Source organism: Tiliqua scincoides, chromosome 5, assembly GCF_035046505.1.
Source record: "Tiliqua scincoides isolate rTilSci1 chromosome 5, rTilSci1.hap2, whole genome shotgun sequence".
NCBI lineage: Eukaryota > Metazoa > Chordata > Lepidosauria > Squamata > Scincidae > Tiliqua > Tiliqua scincoides.
In genome coordinates this window covers 17,259,006-17,278,527 of record NC_089825.1, presented here as the reverse complement: position 1 = coordinate 17,278,527, position 19,522 = coordinate 17,259,006, and the positions used below count along the sequence as shown (strand labels likewise).

At 44.1% G+C, this 19,522-nt stretch overlaps 1 protein-coding gene across 2 annotated transcripts in view; it reads left to right on the top strand.

The window, feature by feature from the left end:
- JCAD (junctional cadherin 5 associated) overlaps positions 1 to 19,522 on the top strand; it is a 64,059-nt gene that overhangs the window by 33,052 nt on the left and 11,485 nt on the right. For both annotated transcript variants that reach the window (XM_066627514.1, XM_066627513.1), the window contains exon 2: positions 17,364 to 17,721. In XM_066627514.1, coding sequence (XP_066483611.1) covers positions 17,423 to 17,721 — 299 coding nt within the window. In that variant the 5' untranslated portion in view covers positions 17,364 to 17,422. The remainder of the gene's footprint in view (positions 1 to 17,363; positions 17,722 to 19,522) is intronic.

Below are 19,522 nucleotides of genomic sequence, written 5' to 3'. Positions count from 1 at the left end.
AAAGCAGTTTAGCCTCTGACATGGAATGCTGCTACTGCTAGTACTTTCAAGAATCTATAGATTCCAGAGGTAATGGAACAAATGTTGACTACCCCTCTCCCCACTGCAGGATGCAGCACACACTCTGTTGGCACAGCTCATTGGTGCTGGAGAGTTGGATAGGATTGGGCCCTCGATCAAAGAAGTGTCTGAGTGTTCAAAGACTCTAGGCTAGGGCTCTGCTGCTGTTCAGTTCCTAGGATGTTAATTAGCTACGGCCTGTTCATGGGCCACAAGTTGTGAATTCATTGAATTAGAAGGCTGTTGAAATCTGCACCAGTCTTCAAGTCTCTAATTTTCTCCGCATCTCTCTCAAGGTATAATCCATTTAAACCATAAAGTGCCACACACCTGTCTGCGATTGTAGACTTTTTATAAGAAGATGAGTGAATGAAGGCTTTTCAGCAATGTTAGCAGCCTGTTTTAGTTAATCCATTTCTGCCCAGCCCACAGGTGTACGCATTTGATCCCTGTTGCGTAGATGCGATATTGGACAGAAAAGGCTTAATGGAAAACCAAAACTTTCCTTGGCCTAGACTGGGGAATAACAGAAATGGCAGCTTCAAACAATATTGGTTGGGTTCAATAATGCTGTCACTCCAGTGCAGAGTATTCAATGAAAATTGGCAATGCCGGTATATACAGTCAGTTGGTTTGGGTGGAGGGTCAACAGCCGGAACAAATCTTGCTCTTCACCACCCTTTAACAACTGCTTTTAAGACCAAGTTAATTTCAGGGCTAACCCAAGACAATTTGGTGCCTGAGGCAGAAACTCCAAGTGGGACATCCTCCTCCCACTAATTAACATGGAGCACAATCCACCGCAGGCCTCCCTGAAATGAAATGGGAACTGTTTGTCTTGGGAGGGGACTGCGATTCAGAGGCAGAGCACGTGCTTGTATGCAGAAGAGACCAGGTTCAGTCCCTGCCTTCGCCACACAGGGCTGGGAAAGATTCTTGCCTGAGGTCCTGGAGAGCAATTGCCAGTCAGCACAGCCAACAGGCAGCTTCATATGTTCCCCATATGTACACAGAGGCATAGCACACTACCCAGCGCTTGTGGCAATGACATCGCAACATTGCGTGTATCATGACATCCCTTCTGGGTTTTCCCTGGAGAAGGGGTGCTCACTATGGTGACGTCGCACCCTCTGTTCCTTCTCCTGTGGAGGCCCCCCAAGGAACAGAGGGCATGAAGCTAACAGTGCCTCTTCCTCTGGGGAGAACCTGGAAGTAACTGCCTTGCATCATGGTGCAAGGCAGTCACTTCCAGGTTCTCCCCAGAGGAGGAGGCACTGGTGGCTTTGCACCCTCTGTTCTCCTCCCTTTGGGGAGCCTCCATAGGAGGGTGTGAAGCCACCCGCGCCTCCTCCATAACTGGGTGGAGCCTGAGGGGCAGTCACACAAACACACCCCTTGGCTTAGCACACAGGGCAGGTGCCCCCAGGCTCCGCCCTAGTTACGACTCTGCACGTCCAATCAGGTTTGGACATATGAAGATGCTTTATACTGAATTAGGCCATAAGACCATCTTACATGGTACTACCTTCTCCAGCTGCCAGCCTCTTTTCAGGAGTCTCCTGCTCCTTCAGGTCCTTTTCAGGGAGATACCAAGACTGAACTAGGAACACTGTGCAATCAAAACTTGTGCTCTCATAGAAAACTATGGTGCTTAGTGGGTTTTTTTGTACCTTGTGATGAGATACTACCATGCTTGCTTGGCTTCTGGTATGGTATGTGACTGGTAGGGTGATTCAGAGTAAATGTGAATTGCATGCCACCCTGTGCACAAAGCTGATTGTGACTGTATTAGTGCCTTGACTGCTACATTTAGGTATTTTCCTCTGACATCATAGTGTGTGGAGGGTGGGTGGGAGGAATACGTCAGTCCATGGATGACTATAAAAAATGTATTTGGATCCCTTTGACCACCATGCTTTTATTGCCTACTTTGGAGTAGTTTAACTGAAGCTAGTGGAACAAAAGTGCTTTGAGGATTGCCACCTTATCCTCTCCAGTTTTGCCAGATTACAGTGGTATATTGTTCTGTAGATACATAATTAGACTGGTCTCTCATGACCTAAAAAATCACAAGCTGGCGGGGGGGGGGGGGTGGGGAGGAAATAAACAAAAGACTTTTTATTCCATGGAGGGGAGAGCAAATAATCTCTGCAAAACTCCACTTAATTAAGGCGAGATCATTGAACAAATTTTTTTGAACTGTCAAAGCAAGCCACCCGCACAAACGCAAGCTTAATCTTGCCCAAAATATATTTATCTTCAGGGTGATGCATTTCTGAAGTCCTCATGAGCTTGACCGGCTCATTGTGAAATGCTGTCCAAGTCTTCCATGTTAACAGTCTTGACTGGAGTCCAGCTTAATTAACTTCGAACTGAAGTGTGTGATGGAGAGGGGGTGACGATATGGCACAGCATGCAATAGTTGTTTCATTTCAACTTTTCCTAACTCTGTTAACTCACCAAGAGCTGCACCTTCAAAATCCTCTGGGTATCTTAAGGGAAGCCAAATACATGGTCATAATGCATTTTAACAGATGTTTTCCACTAATTCTGTTTAAAAAAGGTTATCTTGCTTGCTATTGTGCATTGTTTCAGGGGTCTATGGCTTGGAATGCTGGGGGGGGGAGCTTTCCTGCTGTCTTGTTCCAGCTGCAAAACAAAGCAGAGGCCAGTCTCCAATGCCTTCAGTGCAAGCTATAAGATCTAACTGTGGATTACTGTGCAGGCTTGTGGGATCTCTTAATATCTATGGGAGGACTGACCTACGTAATTTGTCTCAAGAGCCCAGTTGGGTTAAATGCAACATCATTATATGATTATTATCATAATGGGCATTGAAACATGGCTACGCTGATATGTATATTGTTGACACGTTTTAGATCAAATGGCTTGGTGCCACTTCCCAGCCGGTTTGCAAACTTTCCAGGACAGTTCCTGAGACTCTAGGGTTCAGTGTAGCTCCTCCATGTAACTACTACATAAAGCCTTGAAGACTGTAGCAGAGCCCCCTTGTCATAATGACAGTATGTAACATTGCACAGGGAAAAAAAAAATTCCAGGAATTGCTTCTGTCAAAGTTGGCATCTCTATTTCCCAGCATCCTCTAGGACAGTTGTTTACAGGTCTTTCCCTCTAGTGTCAAGGCACCCTGATTTGCCCTGGAATAACTTTTCAAAGTTAATGGCTGCTTGAGAACTTGCATCACACTTTTTTTTTTAATAATGCCTGCAGGACTTTTCAATATTGAAAGTGCTTCAAGTACTTTCTTGATAATCATTACAGAATATCTCTGTGTGCCAAGTTGCTCTTATACCCATTTTACAGCTGGGAAGCAGCTGTAAAGACTGACCTTCACTCAAAGCCACCAAGTATGAGTAAATTACTGAGCAGGGATTTTGAATGCAGGTCTTAGGGTTTAGTCCACTATCCATGTTGAACTACTGAAAACTATGATTTTTATGTATGATTTGGTATGTAGAAGATAAGATGGAACTTCTCAGGGTGTGGGCCCTGAACCTGGAATGTGGAAAATGTCAATCGTTGTGTAGGCTAAATCTCCAACACCTTAATCTCCAAAGTTGGGAAGTGCACATAAATCAGCCAGCAAGCAAGGGAGCCTCTTAACCAGTAAAGTTAATCTCTTTCAGACCGAAGACACCATGTACACAAGGGATGCATTTCTGATTCTTTTTCCAGCATGTGTCCATTTTTCTCCTTGCTTTCAAGAGATAGGGGTAACCCAGTGGTTCTCGAACTTTTCCGGCTCATGCCTCCCCTGATCCTTGTAGCCATTGGCCATGGCTCTCCATTACAACACCTCACCTCCGTTACCCCCAAAATGGGGATGAAGGTGTTATACAAGGTGTTATACAGTAGAAACAAGGCTGCCAGCACTCTGAGGCTGCAATCCTAACCACACTTACCTGAGAGTAAGCCCATTGAACAAAATAGGACTTACTTCTGAGTAGACCTAGTTAGGATTGTGCCCTGAGTTTGTTAGCAGCATACCTGGAGGATTTTGGGAAGGGAAGGGGGAAGTGATGAATTTGCAGAAGGAGAAGACTTTTTTTGTGTATCTGCTAACTGCAAACTGAGACCTAGAGACTGTTTGGCTGGAATCCTAACCCCACTTTCCTGGGCGTAAGTCCCATTGAACACAATAGGACTTACGTCTGAGCAGACCTAGCTAGGATTGTGCTTTTTCTCTTACAATAGCAGCCAACAGAGTACCCCCCCCCCCAAAAAAAAAGGAGGCAGGAGGAAAAAGGGGAATGGCTAAAAAGGAATAGGCATTTTTATTTTTAATCAATTTTTGGAGACAAAGCTATTAAGAGTGGCTTTTTTTTCTTTTTTGAAGGGAGAGGGAAAAGAGAACGGTGAGGATCCTGGTTTAAGCTGACACAGACCCCAAGCCTATGTAGGTCTACTCAGAAGTAAGCCCCATTTGAGTCAATGGGGCTTACTCCCAGGAAAGTGTGGAAAGGATTGCAGCCACACCCAGCAAGATTACAACTCACCCCAAAGTAGATGGGGGCTGCTCACATACATACACCCAACATGCAGATGCTACCCCTGTTCCCCCAGGCAAGATGGAGGAATGCAGCCTGGGGCATTTGGACCCCCCCCACTAGGAGTAGGCTGGCTCCTTCCTTCCCAAGCAGCCTTGACCAATCCCAGGATGCCCAGGGCGAGGGGCACACTGGGAAATGTACTCCTTGGGGCGAGGTTGCACATGGAGAGAGCTCCATGAGATGGGGCACCTCTGCCTGCCCAGCCAGCCTTCTCTCCCACCTCCCCCCACCATGTTTCCCACGTCCTCCCCAACCCACGTTGCCCCACCCACCTCGTTCACAGCTGCAGAGAAGCAGCAAGTCAGGAGGCAGCACGTGCAGCTGCGCAGAACAGAGCAGCCTCCCCCCCCAGATGCCTGGCAACGCCCCTGGGGCCTAGCCACGCCTCACTAGGGAGGTGGGACGCACAGATTGAATACCTCAGGGGTAACCCATTGAAAATAGCCTTACCTGCCGTACAGAAGAGACTGTTTGGGCAAGTGCATGGATGAGAAGCCTCTCTTGTCATGCAAGGATGAGATGAATCTCCTAATTAACCTCCTTGTCACTGTTATGAGTAGTAAATACATTTTATGTTCCTCTTTTTTCATTTGGACAGCCCTTACTTGCTCGCAAAACTATTTTAAAATGGTGCACTAATGTAACCCATTCCTTTGAAAACCAATCTTCTTGGCAACAATAGCCTTGAGTTGATGTGCTCATACTCTGTGATCCCTGTGAAAGTGTCCAGGGCACATTTGCTAAAACAGGGCTTGAAGGGTTGAAACAGGGTTGAAACATCTCTCTAGACATCAAAGGGTTCCCAGATACTCCAGTGATTTTGCCACCCAAGCTTGCTAATAGCCTGCTCAACAAGAGAGATGATAAAAGCTTCCTGTTTAGGTTTGGACGTTGCCTGGGCAATTATGGTCTTTCCTGGCTCTGGGCTCATTCTCTGATTTTTGACCTTCTGACACTTGACACCGGATTCCTGACTTCTGCATGGCTGCCTATAGCTCAGCTCTGACCCAAAGCTGTGGAGTTCCTTACCTTCATCCTGGTTCACCTTGTCAGGGGAAGGGGCTGACACAGTTGGAGGGAAGTCATCCTGTATGGCTTTTCCCTGATAAAGCTTAGTCTGGTGTCTGATCTCTTCTGTTGCTAAGATGTTCCACGTTCAGGACTGCCACTCGGAGACCAGTGAAACTTGCTTTGCTTTTCATAGTCCAGTGAAACCCAGGTTAGCACCTGTCATCCATTGTGATATGAAATCCCTTTGTTTAAGTAAGAGTTTCTGCATAACATTCCAGTGAAGATATTGCAAGCCCAAATGGACCTGTTGTCCTCTTAAAAATAACAATGCATTAATGAAATAGCTACTTATGAAATAGGTAGCTACCTATGAAATAGCTACCTATTTCATTAATTAAGTCGTATAATTGGGGTATTTTAAAAAGGTTGAACCTTTTTAAGTTCTCTTCTGTTGTCTAGTATGTCCTTGATCACTATGTGACAAATAAGGTCTGCCCGCCCCACAGGTGTACACATTTGGTCTCTGTTGCGTATATGCAACATTGGGCAGAAATGGCTTAAATCCAGAAATGCAGATTACTGACAATTGCAAAGAAAGCATGAATATGTTTCATGTTGCATACTTGATTTATTTCAATTCACCTGGTGTGTACGCTGTCTTCTTGTTTGATCTGTTGTCTGTATTTATCAGTTGGATTTTGCTGGTAGCCCCTGTGATCTTTTCAAATGATAAAACAGACTATGTGTTATTAAGATTTAAGAAAGAGCTTTATATATTTTGAAAACCTAGCTGAAAAGTTTTCTTCCAAACTCATGTTTGTGTTTCAGTCATTTTGAAGAATATTTAGCTAGTTATAACTGGGTGCCACAGGAACATTGACAATTCTTTACTGAATCGCTTGTGGTAATGGAATATCGGAAGTTCTGATTTCATTCATTTTTAAGCCTAAAATGAATGCTAGAGCAGTCATTTTCCTTCAGATCTGGGACTCCCCTTTAATCCCAAACCACAATATGGAGTCCAGTTTGCAGTTTTTATTGTACATTATTTTTATTGTACATTAAACTTTCCTTTCTCTCTATTATGAGGCCACAGGCAAAAGAGGACATCAGCACTTGTACACCTGAAACAGTTTTAGACAGTGGAATTACAATCAGCAGGTGTGTAGTAGAGGTGATGCAAGTCACAAGTGTTGGAGATAGAACGCTGCTTCTGCTTTCTGAATGCTAATTCTTTCTCCCCACATTTTGTGTGTGTGAACTAAACTACAGAATGCCTCTTGAACCACCAGTAAGTGTTTTGTATTGTGATCTACTGATCTCCCCCAACAGAGAGTAATTGATATTTGGAAATATATTGTACTCTTATTTTTGTCATATTTTTGCTAAAACAGTCTCCAAAGCAACATGTAAGCACATTAAACAATAATGTTCTTAAAACACTGAACACAAAATAAGCTGAGCTCATATTGCAGCAGTCGATAACACCAGAGTATCCCTGATGACAGAGCCTTCATGTTTGGGCAACACCATATGGGAGAATACACTCCTTTAAGTACCCTGGTCCCCCAAGCTTTTCAGAGCTTTAAAGATTGAAATCAGCTCTTTGCATTGTACCCAGAAACACACTGATAGCTGTTGTAGATCTTTTAATACAAGAGATGTTAAAAATGGTATTTCACAAACACTCTTGCATCTTCCATGGTGCATAATAATTTGAATATGCAAATAATTCAAATAGGACAAAGAGCATTAAGCACATGTAGCTGTACCCATGCTAGCTGCAGACGTTGAACTGAATGCATGGAAGCTGGGAACGGGGGAATAGGAGACATGATCCCATTTCTTTCCTCCACACATTCTGCGTATCATATGAATAAGTTTGTAGTTATGCAATTTTTTTTTTCAAAGATAGACTTGTTGATCTTTCATTTTTTTAAATGAATGTCATGTGATGTGATGGGGAAACCAATCCTTGGAAAAATGCTAACCAATAATGAGAAAGTCGCTCAACCCTTTGAGTGGCTTGTTTAGTTAGTTTGATTTGGATGGGGGGGGGGGCTTGGTCAAGCACTTTGAAACTTCTAGCAACAGGGCATACAAAGAAGTTCTGCAGGGTAACTTTCTGCGCACAACCTCTGATAATCTTCAGCACTGATATAGGTGCATAGGAAAGCACTTCATGCCAGTGGCTGCATTGTACTGATTAAAACCAGCCTGGTGAAAACAAGCCCCCCTGCCCCCCAAAAGGTCATGTGAATTGGCCCAGAGGAACATGCATGAAAGCGAGCAAGCAAAGCAGTTGTGTGGAGGATGTGCTCAGAATGTACTCCCACCATATGTGTGTGATCTTTATCTCTTTGCCCAGCGGAAAATCGGTTCTACTTTGTCTACATCCCAATCATCAAGTGCTTTTGAAAGACACCCGGAAAGTGTTTGTTTACAGTTTTTTCTCCTCTTTAAATCCCATCCTGAATGACTGATCCATCCTGCTGTGATTCATAGAATGCTAATGTGTGTTCTTCTTTAATTAAGGAGCCCAAGCTTATTGCTTGTTGTCTCAAACAGTACAAATGATGGAGTCCTCCTTAAACACTGCCTTGCGTTCAGTGACTGAATGCAAGCGGCATTATGACCTCATCTATAGCTTTCAGAAACTGGACAGAATTTTGAATTTTTTATTGCTGTCCGTGTAAACAGTTTATTGGGATGTAACATGATCTCGGTTCTTCCATTCACTCTCGAAGTCTTCAAAACTGCAAATTCCATTTGCTCCAACAAGGAACTTTCACAGAAGTTGTTCTCCTAGGAGTGCCATGTGGTGGTGGCTGGCCAACACGCTAACACAAGATCTGCTCCTGTTTTGTGAGGTACCAGGCAGTCTTGCAGTAGGACTTGCATTGCCTCCTATGCCACGAGTGATCTGTTTTGACTGCAAATCTGACTGTCCTCTGATCTGGACTTGAAGGTACCATCAAGGATGCAGAACCAGTCTTTAAGATTACTTGGGGCCCAATCCTTTCCAAATTTCTGGCACCAAGGCAGCCACAATGCAGTCTCAAGGTAAGGGAACAAATGTTCCCTTTACTTGAAGACACCTCCGTAACTGCCCCCCTACTGCAGGATGCAGCACATGCCTTATTGGCATGGCTGCATTGATACTGGAAAGTTGGTTAGGATTGGGCCTTCAGACAATAGACTCCAAGAATTAGTCCTTGGCCATCTGGCCTTATAAATCCACTCCTCTGAGCAACTTGCCTCCTTTGTAAGGACCTTTCCTGATGAAATTCCTGCTGAAATATCCTTGATGGCTGCTTTGGTATTGGATTCACGACTGTAACCTACTTTAGCCCAGTAGAATTAACAGCCAGTTTCCCTTCTATTCCCTTCTGAATTCTTGTCATGTCCTGACACGTTGTGGGGGGGGGGGGGATTTTTTTTTTGCCTGCTGAACTTTCACCAAAGTAGCACAGGAAAATGAAGGACTTGTGCTCTATCTCCTTTAGCCATTTTCTTTACATCTGAAATGGCCATTCATTCATTCATTCATTCATTCATAATTTAGCATAATTGTGATACGTGAGGGTAGAAATTTCGGTCAACCAGTCACCCTGGCAAAAGATACAATTGCTAATAAACAGCTGCTTCTCTAGATCCGCCTCCTCCCTATTTCATCCTGCCCAGCACTTCCAAAGCAGGTAATTTTAAAAGCTTGTTTTCAGCGTAGCAAGTCTGCCCTTCGGCCGCATGGATCCTCCCCTGCAATGCCTCCTCTTGCTTGTTGGACAAAGTAATATGGTGTCAGGTGGCCAGGGCAGCACTAGCAGATGCTAGTGGGTGGTGGGATAACCACAGAAATGCCTTTCCACTAGAAAAAGCCAAAAGCTTTTTTGCAGAGCTTTCTGGGATGATGTGCAGCGGAAGCTGCTACTCAACACAGAGATTGGGCAAAAGGTAGAAGGTTGCAGCGTGGAATGGCAAGTCTTCACCACTGCCATCTGGTGCCTGAGATTATTATCCTGGTGCAGCACAGATCAGAGTTCAGAGACTCCTGCACTAGAGGTAGTCACAACCCTTTTGCGGGAGGTGCACTGCTCCTTGCTATGAGAGGCAGATGAGTGTTTAGGGCATTGGAGGCCTGGGGAAGGGTTGTAGCTTACCTACAAAACATGTTGTCTATGTGCAGAAGGTCTCAAGTTTAATTCCTGGCATCTCCAAGTCAGACTGAATGACTAGTTTGAAACCCTGGAGGTTTGCTGCTACCCATTTGTTTAGGCAGCACCAACCTCAATGGACCAATGAACTGACTTGGTATGTGCTCATATGTCAAATTGTGGCATCTTTGGGAAGTTGCTAAGACCCCAAAGTGTTTTGCAAGAAGCTAAATATTGAAGCTTGTGGTATCTTGAGTATTAGTATTGGGTGGAACTCCTAAATGACTTCTGAAAAATCTTTTGGTAAGGAACTACTGATGATGAAGCCCTTAGATTTTTTTTATGGAGATAAAGCATGACAACTCTGGAATTTTATGCCAACCCCTCTCCACCCCAATTTGTTACCACTCTGCGGAGATAGTGCAGCTTTGTTTAAGGGCATCTCAGAAGCTTCAATGGTTAAGTTGGTTGTGGTCAACCTCAGGGCATTTTTCTGATGGGTGTCTGAGACTCAGCATCCTACCATCTACCAAGGAACCTGCTGTTTTGCCTTGTGTTGACATCACTCGACCAAGATCCAGCTGTGGTTGTTCCTCCAGTGTGTGATTCATGTGTCTCGCTTCTCATTATAACAACCACAGGCCGTTCTCTGCTGCTTTAAACAAAACAGTCTTCCATTCCAGCATTTTTATTGTTATTAATTATATTGGCCACAATTCAATGTGTTTTTGTTTTTATCCCACGTCTTCTCCTTCCTCCACTTTTCCTTTTAATAATATTTTTGTTATTTGTGAAAAACGAGAGGGTGGGGCTTGAAGATAGATGTTTCATTGTTTTTGGTATGTTTCCCGTTATTTACACAACTCTGGGGGCACATCAGCAAGGAGTGTTCATGGGTGGTACTTCATAAATTAAAGTTTTGTTCTGTTGTTTCTAAGAGAGGAGTGATTGTTATTGTGCTTGATTTGAGTTGGGGAGAAGCAACTGCCAGAGCACATGTAAGGAACAGCAGTTGAGCTACACCACGTTCCTATGTGGGAAAGTTAGCTTGACTTCAGTGAATGAGCCGTGGTTGGCTGGGGGCCTTTATTGCAACACCAGGGTAAGCCCGGTTCTGTGCCTCTCAAAAGTGGAATCGGATCTGTATGAATTATGCCATCTAAGTGAATTTGCATAGATGTTTTTTTGCTTCTCAGGTTCACAAGGAAGCTCAAGGAATTCTGCAGGGCAATAAAATCTCCACCTCTATTGGAAAGTGTCCTTAGCCTTCTCCCTCCTCTATCTTTGGAGATGTTCCTGGTCATTGTTTGGGGCTTTCCAGTCGTCTTGTTAGTCATAAGTGCTCAAAATGTCCTCCTTTGGCTCTAAAGGCTCAAAATGTCCTTCTTTGTCAATTCAGTGTGTAACAGGGGTGTCAAACTCGTTTCATACCAAGTGCCAAACAGCATTCATGATGCCTGCTGAGGGCTGGAAGTGATATCATTATTCAAGATATGGGAGAGCCAATTTTCATGTGGGCTGCCCTTCCAGCAGTAACATCTCAGCACTTCTCAGCTGCTGAGAGCCTCAGGGCTGGATAAAAAGCTTCCATGGGCCACATCCGACCCCTGGGCCTTATGTTTGACACCTCTGGTGTATAACTTTAGTACAAGTATAAATAAACACATCCATCCTTTCCCTCCTTGTCACAGTACTGTTCCCTACATCTTCTGGTTCCTACTCTTCTTTGTGCTCTCCTTTGAGGTCAATTTACATGACTTGGGGAGACAGGGTGGGGAATGACAACAAAAGCCACCTTAGACACCAACTTCTTTTCAACTCAGATGTTCTCAAGGTGCTGAGTTCTGGTGTGGTACTGAAAAATGTGCTTGCAGTGCTGCCCCCTCAATACTGTCCCTTGGAACAGTACTATCGTGTCATTGATAGATTGTTTGGAAATTCTGCTCAAAGTGAAAATTCACAACTAATTTTGTTGTTCCTTCCATGGCAAAACATCTGAGAATTGTCGAAGGAAACCAAACGGGTTTCTGTAAGACCAGTGACATTTCTCAAAGGGTTCTGCAAAGGGTTCTCATATGGTTCTGTCCCTACAACTTGTTACAGGGAAGGAACAGAAATAGTAACTAGACTTGTCCAGGCTTCTCTTCTTGCTCCTAATAACATTGCAGTTGCCATGTGGAGTGAAAAAATTAGGGCACCCCATACAGGACCAAATGTCTCCTGCACAGAAGTGGTTTTCTAGGAAATTTGGGTTGCGGGAGAGCCATCCTTAGAGAAACGGCAATGTTTTGAGTTGCATGGGCAAGCACAGAAATTTGGCATTTGGAAACAATGTGCATTTTGTTTTATGTTTTCCTCCAGGCTTTTTGTTTTTGCTCACATACTAGAGATGCAATCTGTTAGCAGGAATTTCTAAACTGACAGCCTGTGCCATCTTTCTTCTATCTCGGGCAGCGTTGCCGCTAGGGCTCACCTTGACAAACGTACTAGGTGAGAATGTGTGTTGCTTCAGAACAGTTTCCTCTCTAAAACAAATCACATTAAAACATATTCTGTTGCAAAAGAAGGAAAACAGATCAGTGGAAAGAGTGGGATCTCATCGCTTTCTCTGTTTTTTGGCCAACGCTGTGTGAGTAAGGCTTGAAACATAAGCAGTTCTAATGGAACATAGAGGAGATAGCCCAAGAGGATCTGGCTCATGTTTCCACTGATCCACGGAGCTGGCCTAACTGACAAGTTGGAAGCTAAGGGAGATAGCAAGCATCCTGAGGAAGCGAATTCTATCTGAAATCTGTGATGTCATTGGCAAATACAACAAAGGAGCGCCAGGAAGACATGCTCTTTTCCAGCTTTTCGACTCTTGCGTCGTTTTAGGAAACCTGCACATTCGATCTCGGGCAATTTCTGGTGAGAAGATTTGTGAGAGTGGGGGTGGATAGCCTCCATTCCATTTTTTCTATTTGGTTGGCATTTGCTTTTAGTGTACAGTGTTTTCTTTCTTGAGGATGTAGTCATGATAAACTCTACGAAAGGTGAACATGATCTCAAATAGTCTTGTGTGCAGGTCCCCACTTTCCCAAGCTGTAGAAGAGTCTAGGGACAGACTCTTAATTAAAGGGACAGCTTTAAAAGTATGTGAGAATACTGGAGATTTATGGCACTCTTGAGATTTATTTTATTATACTTCTGTCCCAACCTTCCTCCAAGAAGTTTAGACCAATGTACATGGATCTTGTTTTTATCACAACTCTGTAGTCAGAGAGGCTAAGAGAGAGCATGAGCATGGTCCAGAGAGAGATTTGAACCCTCTCTGGTCCAAGTCTGATACTCTAACCATTGCACAATATGGTCTGCCTAGCTGTTTGCAAATATACTAGTTGAGCTGAGTCTAGGGAATCGGGCAGATTTATAAACAGAACTCTCTAAGTATCATTGACAGGTCAATATTGTTGTCTCCAAATTGCAGAGGGGACATGTGTGGGACTGAGGCTGAGAAGGTTGCCTAAGGCTACGTAATGAGTTCATCACTCATCACTTAGAGGCAAGATTTGATCCTGGGACTTGCAATTTAACAGTTCAGTGTTTAGGCTATTATGCTAGAACATTATTAGGTTTATGGTACCAGAGCTGGTCTGGTTTGTCCTTTGCGCTATGGTGACCCCCCTTCTCTTGGCAGTGGGAAACTCATGATTTCTAAGTGAGGTGGTTTTTATGTCCTCAAAAAGGCAGCTCTGGGGTTATGTGCCTTTTCAAGAAGTTCTTATTTGCGATGTTTACATCTAGTGGGGGAATGGATACTAGCAAGTCATTTTGAAGGACATAATGGAAGTTCACGATGTCATGTGGAGCCAATTTAACTTGCCTTGTAACCTTACTTCCAGTCTCTTTGTCTTCTTAGCCAGTCTTCCTCATAAAGGAAGTGTTGAGAGGTTCTTATGTACTATTTTTGCCCAGACAGCAGTGTGTCACTGGCCAGGAGATGCATGTCACGCACACAACCATTATCATTAGTCTGTGTACCACCAGGAAAAACACAGATCTTCCTTGCACCTGTGACCTGTCAACTACCATGCTGTTGTTTATGGTCATCACAGTGGATTTTCTTTGTAGCAGCTGAATTGTTCTAGCAACCAGCTGTTCTGTGTTCTGACCGTACGTGTTCCTTGCACAGTCCCAGGTGTTCCTGCCTAAAAAACCATTAGGGATGGAAAAATCATTTATGTTGGCCTGAACCGACCTCCCCTTCTGTTGTAAAATTGTTTCAAATTAAGAGGTTCTGTGTTCTCCCCAGGACTTCCCTTCAAGAACAGGACTCTGTTCTTTTGCTGTGTATGGGACAGTTCACAGTTGCGTAGTTTGGTACATACTTGGGTGCTTAAAGTGCAGTTTAGGTTATTCTGCTTTAGGCAACTGCTGGAACTAGATACTGGGCAACTGGGGTGATCCAATGGCCCAATCCAAACATTTGCTGCAGCAAAAGCACCGTAAAGTGCTTTGTGACAGTGTTACTAGCCAGTGCACAAGTGGGAAGGCCAGAGTGTTCCCAACATGAGCCAATGGAATAAAAGACATTTGGCAGACCAGGTAAGTCCAGCACAGGAGCAGGGGGAGGGGGTTGAATGGGGTGGGGGAAGGGCAGTGACAGGGAAGGGCTGGGCAGACCAGGCCCAGGAAGGGGCAGGATCAGTGGTGCTATCCTATCCTATCCCCCTATATCCTATCCCCCTTTCTGGGTCCAGTCTGCTTGCATGGATCAGCTGGGACTTGTGCCAGTGATATAGCTGGTGCAGGTCCAAGTTGACCCATTGCAGTTGCTGGGGCTTACCCCAGAGCAGGGGAGACAAATTTCCCCTTATCCTAAGCAACTGAAAATCCCATGCAGGATTCAGCTGAGCCTAAACCAGTGCTGTTGCATTCCCACATGGAGATTAAGTTAGGATTGGGCTGTTAGATTATTTTCTTGGCTTTTTTTTTTATTTAGACCAGGTGTGTCCAAAGTTTTTGGCAGGAGGGCCACATCATCTCTCTGACGCTGTGTCAGGGGCCCAGGGGGGAAAAAAGGAATTAATTTACATTTAAAATTTGAATAAATTTACATAGATTTACATAAATGAATATATTAAAGATGACCGTATATGATTGAATGAAGGTCTTGCAATAGCTCAAGGCCTATAAAAGGCCTTGCACAAAGCAAGGCTGGCCTTTCCTTTGCTGCCGCTACTGCATCACTGACATGAAACAACAAGGAGTGGAGGGAGCCCTCAACCCACAGCTCATGCAAGAGGTCAAACAGTCACCCTCACACTGAGAGCAGTTGCGTTTGGCCAGTTTGGGCTCCAACAAATCTCCGGAGGGCCAGAGGCTCATTGGAGGCTGGGGGCTCCCTGAGGGCCTCATTGAGAGGCCTTGAGGGCCACAAGTGGCCCCAGGGCCAGGGTTTGGGCACCCCTGATTTAGACCCTGACGGTTGCCAAGGCCTTAAGGTGGCTTATCTATATGGACTGTCATACCTAGAAATGTCAACAGGATAAAAGTTGATTCAAGCAGTCCTTTTCCCCTGCTTGGTATGTTTTGGCCACTCAGAATGCTTGATGCAGATGTGACAGATCCCACTGGCAAAGCTAATTGAAGCCAGCAGCGCACCAGTTATATGTGTTAGATATGGGGTGTCAAACTCGTTTCATACGTGATTCCTTCTGAGGGTCAGAAGGTTAAGCAGATGATGACCAGAAATAAGCACTTTGTGCTCACATAGAAACTCATTAGCTGCAAAGGACAGAAGAGAATATGTGCAAATCTTGTCCATATTTTGAAGATATGAGAGAGCCCAATTATCATGCTGGGAGAGCCCAATTATAACGGGGCCCAGATACATTTCTTCAGGGGGTAGCATTTGGCCCATGGGCCTTATGTTTGACAGCCCGAGTTAGATTTTCATCTGCCCTTTCAAACCCCATGGAGATTTTCAACCATTTTCCTAATGCTTGTCTTAAGGTATGTTTGTGACTGACTTCAGCATCAAGTGACAACTTACATGTGTGACATGGCCATCACAGACCAAAATCGACAGTGAGAGCTTTTCTATTGTCTGACGTTGCCTCTAGTGAAAGTCTTTTTTCATTGGAAAGCATTTGCATGTTAAGTTGCAAGTACTAGATGATGTACATTCACGTGTGAAACCACTTTTAAAAACTGACTGGGGAGGGCATGGGAAGTAATATTTGAGTTGGTAGTGGCGGTGGGTGCAGAACAGAGGTGAATGCTGGCTGGCTGACTTATCGGCTGGCAAATGCCTCTGTTTTGCTCCCACCGGCTGGAGGAGGGGCCACTTGCATGCCGCGCTGAGGCTTCCTGCAAAACGTAGTGCTTGATTGGCTCTTAGGAATTTTGTAACTTATGTTTCCCAGTTTTGCCAGTGATTTAAGAAATTTTTATTGCACTTTCAAGTAAACCATTACTACGGGGAAGGCACATTATGCATTCATGAACCTTAAAAAAATAGTCATACTATGAGAGACAGTTGATGTGGTTGGTTAAGGCTGCAGTTCTATACACACTGTCCTGGAAGTTAGCCCCACTGAATTCAATGATACTTCTAAGTAGTCATACATGTTGGCAACCTTCAGTCTCGAAAGACTATGGTATCGCGCTCTGAAAGGTGGTGAATAAGTAGTCATAGGATTGTGCTTTTAGAGATATTCAAGTGCATTGTTGCTGCTGGGTTTTGCCTTTTGAAATCTAAATGTTGTTTCTATAACTATGCAAGAGGAAGAACTACTCAATATATTCAATCTCAGCCTTTTATATACAGGGGGCCCCCATTTCCGTGGGTCCCATAACCATAGATTCAGTTATCTGGGAATTGGGTCCAGGCCCCCCCCATGCCTCGCCTGTTTGCCCTCTCCAGAGGCAAGGGGAGCTCTGCTTATAAGGCATTAATAATGTCACTTCCAGTTTCTCCATGAACCTGGAAGTCACATGTTTTGAGCTCTAAAGCTCAATCTAAGCCCGGCAAAGGCTGGGGACGGACATCCTTGGCCTCTGCTAAGTTCAGAAGCCCCTCTGGAGGCTAGGGAACCAGAGCTCCCCTTGTCTCCCGAGGAGGGCGTGCCCCCCCAGACTGCAAGGATGGACATTTGCCCATATCCCTGGTTTTAGCTATGGGGGGGGGGGGTTCTGAAACAGAACCCCCAAAGATAAGGGAGCACTCCTGTAGCTCAAGACTATTGAAGACAACTATATTTCTCTACTAATAAATACCTTTCAAACTGAAATTGTTGAAAATCCTACCTCATGCAAATTATATTGGTAGAGATTATTTGCTCCCAGCCCAAGTTCACGAATTATGTAACAGAACAACATCCCTCACAGGGAAGTTATAAGGATTAGTAAAATAAATATCATAAACCACATTTTACCTCAACAATGTTCTTTAAGTTATAATGCAGTGATTCGTTGAAATCTCTGCATGCACACAGATTATAACTTTGTTATTTGGTGGGTGCTTTAAAGTTGGCTACAAATGGGTCTTTCCTTACTCATGAAGTCCTTTTGTCTCCTCTTCCAGTGATGGACCCAGCTCAAAAGAACATCCAGGGGAACCCAAGTGAATGAAGCCAGTGCAACATGTTCAGTGTAGAAGACCTCCTGATTTCTCATGGATACAAATTGTCCAAAAATCCCACCAATCTGTATGATAACAGATGTGATAGATTCCACCATGAAACTGCAGATAGGAGAGCCACACATGGAACAGTGAATGGCTTTCCGACCAACTCTGGAGCCTATGTTGAGAGCAAAACAACAGGGATCAAAAGCTACCTAAATGACAATGAAAATAGCCACGTCCTCCAAGGAAGGCAACTGAGTCCCATTTATCACAAAGACGTCCAGGGTTTGGCCAATACCCATGCTTCAGAAGGAGGGTAAGTTTTATGCATCTTCTTTATTTTGCTAGGCCTATCTAAGTCTAGCCCCTTAGTTCTTGTTGCAAATGTTGTTTTGTTCTGCTTGTGACCATATTCTCACTTTTGCCTTTATGAACAATGCCAAGTATATATTGTGTTTTGCTGATAATGCCATCTTCTGCCTATATTTTGTGTTAAACTATACCTGAGAAAGACAGACTTCAGAAAGAGTACCTTTTAATTAATCAGTCTGTTAACAAGTGAAATCATTATATCTCAGTAAAAATAATATTTTAAGGATTTTTTTTTAAGGAAGAGAATTACTTTCCTAAATTGGCTTATCAAAGTTGGAGGATGGATATCTGCAAAGAGAAAGGAGTAAGAGTCAATTGGGACTAAAGAACAGGGGCAAATTGATAATTCACTTTTGGATGTCTAGAGTTCTAGACGGGTGTTTCTCAACCAGTGGTCCACGTATGGTGAGATGGTGTCAGGTGGTACTCGAGGCACACCCAGACCCCCTCCACCTGGCAGCGAGAGTAGTGATGCAATGTGACAAGCAGCACTAGGAGGCTTGGCTTGGCAGGCAGAGGTTCAGTTTGCACTTTTTGTGCACTCAAAAATGCCCTCTTGTCCACCCTGAGCCTTTTACTGGTGTTTGTCGTGTTGTGTTTGGCCTCCCAATCTCAAAGTAACTAGTGATGACATCATTGCCAGTTACTTCTGGTGGTATTTCCATTGGGTGGATCATGCAAAGTGGTACAGTTGAGGACAAACATTGAGAAATGCTGTTCTGGATAATGGCATACAGCAACATTAACAATGAGTCTCTAAAGTAGTTTTAGTTGTGCCCCTTTGTTCAAGGGCACAGAACTTTTTGTGATTCAATCAATCACAGCATCAGGGTGATTAAATGCATTTGCTACGATATTGAGAGTTACAAATATTCTTATGGAAAGATGGCAGAACAAGAGCTGTGATATTTTGAAGCAAGAGCAAAGAGATATCACCACAATTTTGCTAGGAACAGGAGTCTGAATTGGAATCCAGCACTTCATTGTAAATGAGTTGAGTAACTTCCAAAGAATCTCTTTGGGTGTTCTGTAGAGAGTTCCGTATTCCTCAGGAGTGTTCACCGATGCAAATATGACATGGTACCTGAAAGATCTCATTAGACCCACTCCATCCAGCCCCATGGAAGGCCTTGATGTCATTTCAGAAAACTGCTGCAGTGGCACTGCCCTGCAGCTTATTCCATGTACACTTTTCAGCTGGAACTAATTAGACAGGAAGGATTGTGTGTTTAGAGGTGGAGAGTCTGTAATCGTGTTCTTGCAGCCGTCTGTTAGCTAAACACGAGCAAACGGAAAAGGCTTAGATTATTTTAAGACAATGCAGAAAGTACAGGTGGTCCTCAATCAAAAACAAAAGCAAACATGGTTTCCTTTTCCCTTTGCTACTTCTGTATGTGAGGTACTTTAACAGTTCAATCCTATGCATGCTCATGCAGAAGTCCCACTGAGTTCACTGGGGTTTCCCTCGGGTAAGTTAGACTGCATTCTAAAAGTCTAAGGGCCAAATCCTATTCAACTTCCTAGCACCAATGAGGCATGTACAGCATTCTGTGGTGGGGTGCAGCCGTGGAGGGTCTCCTCCAGGTAAGGGAATGTTTGTTCCCTTTTCTCAGGACTGAATTGTGGCTGCACCGGCACTAGAATGTTGGATAGGTTGGGCCCTCAATTCGGGTGTATAAATAGATCCATCTCTTGACTGAGTGCGACCTTGGTAGATTGTCCTTGTGACTGTGGTGAATCGCAGT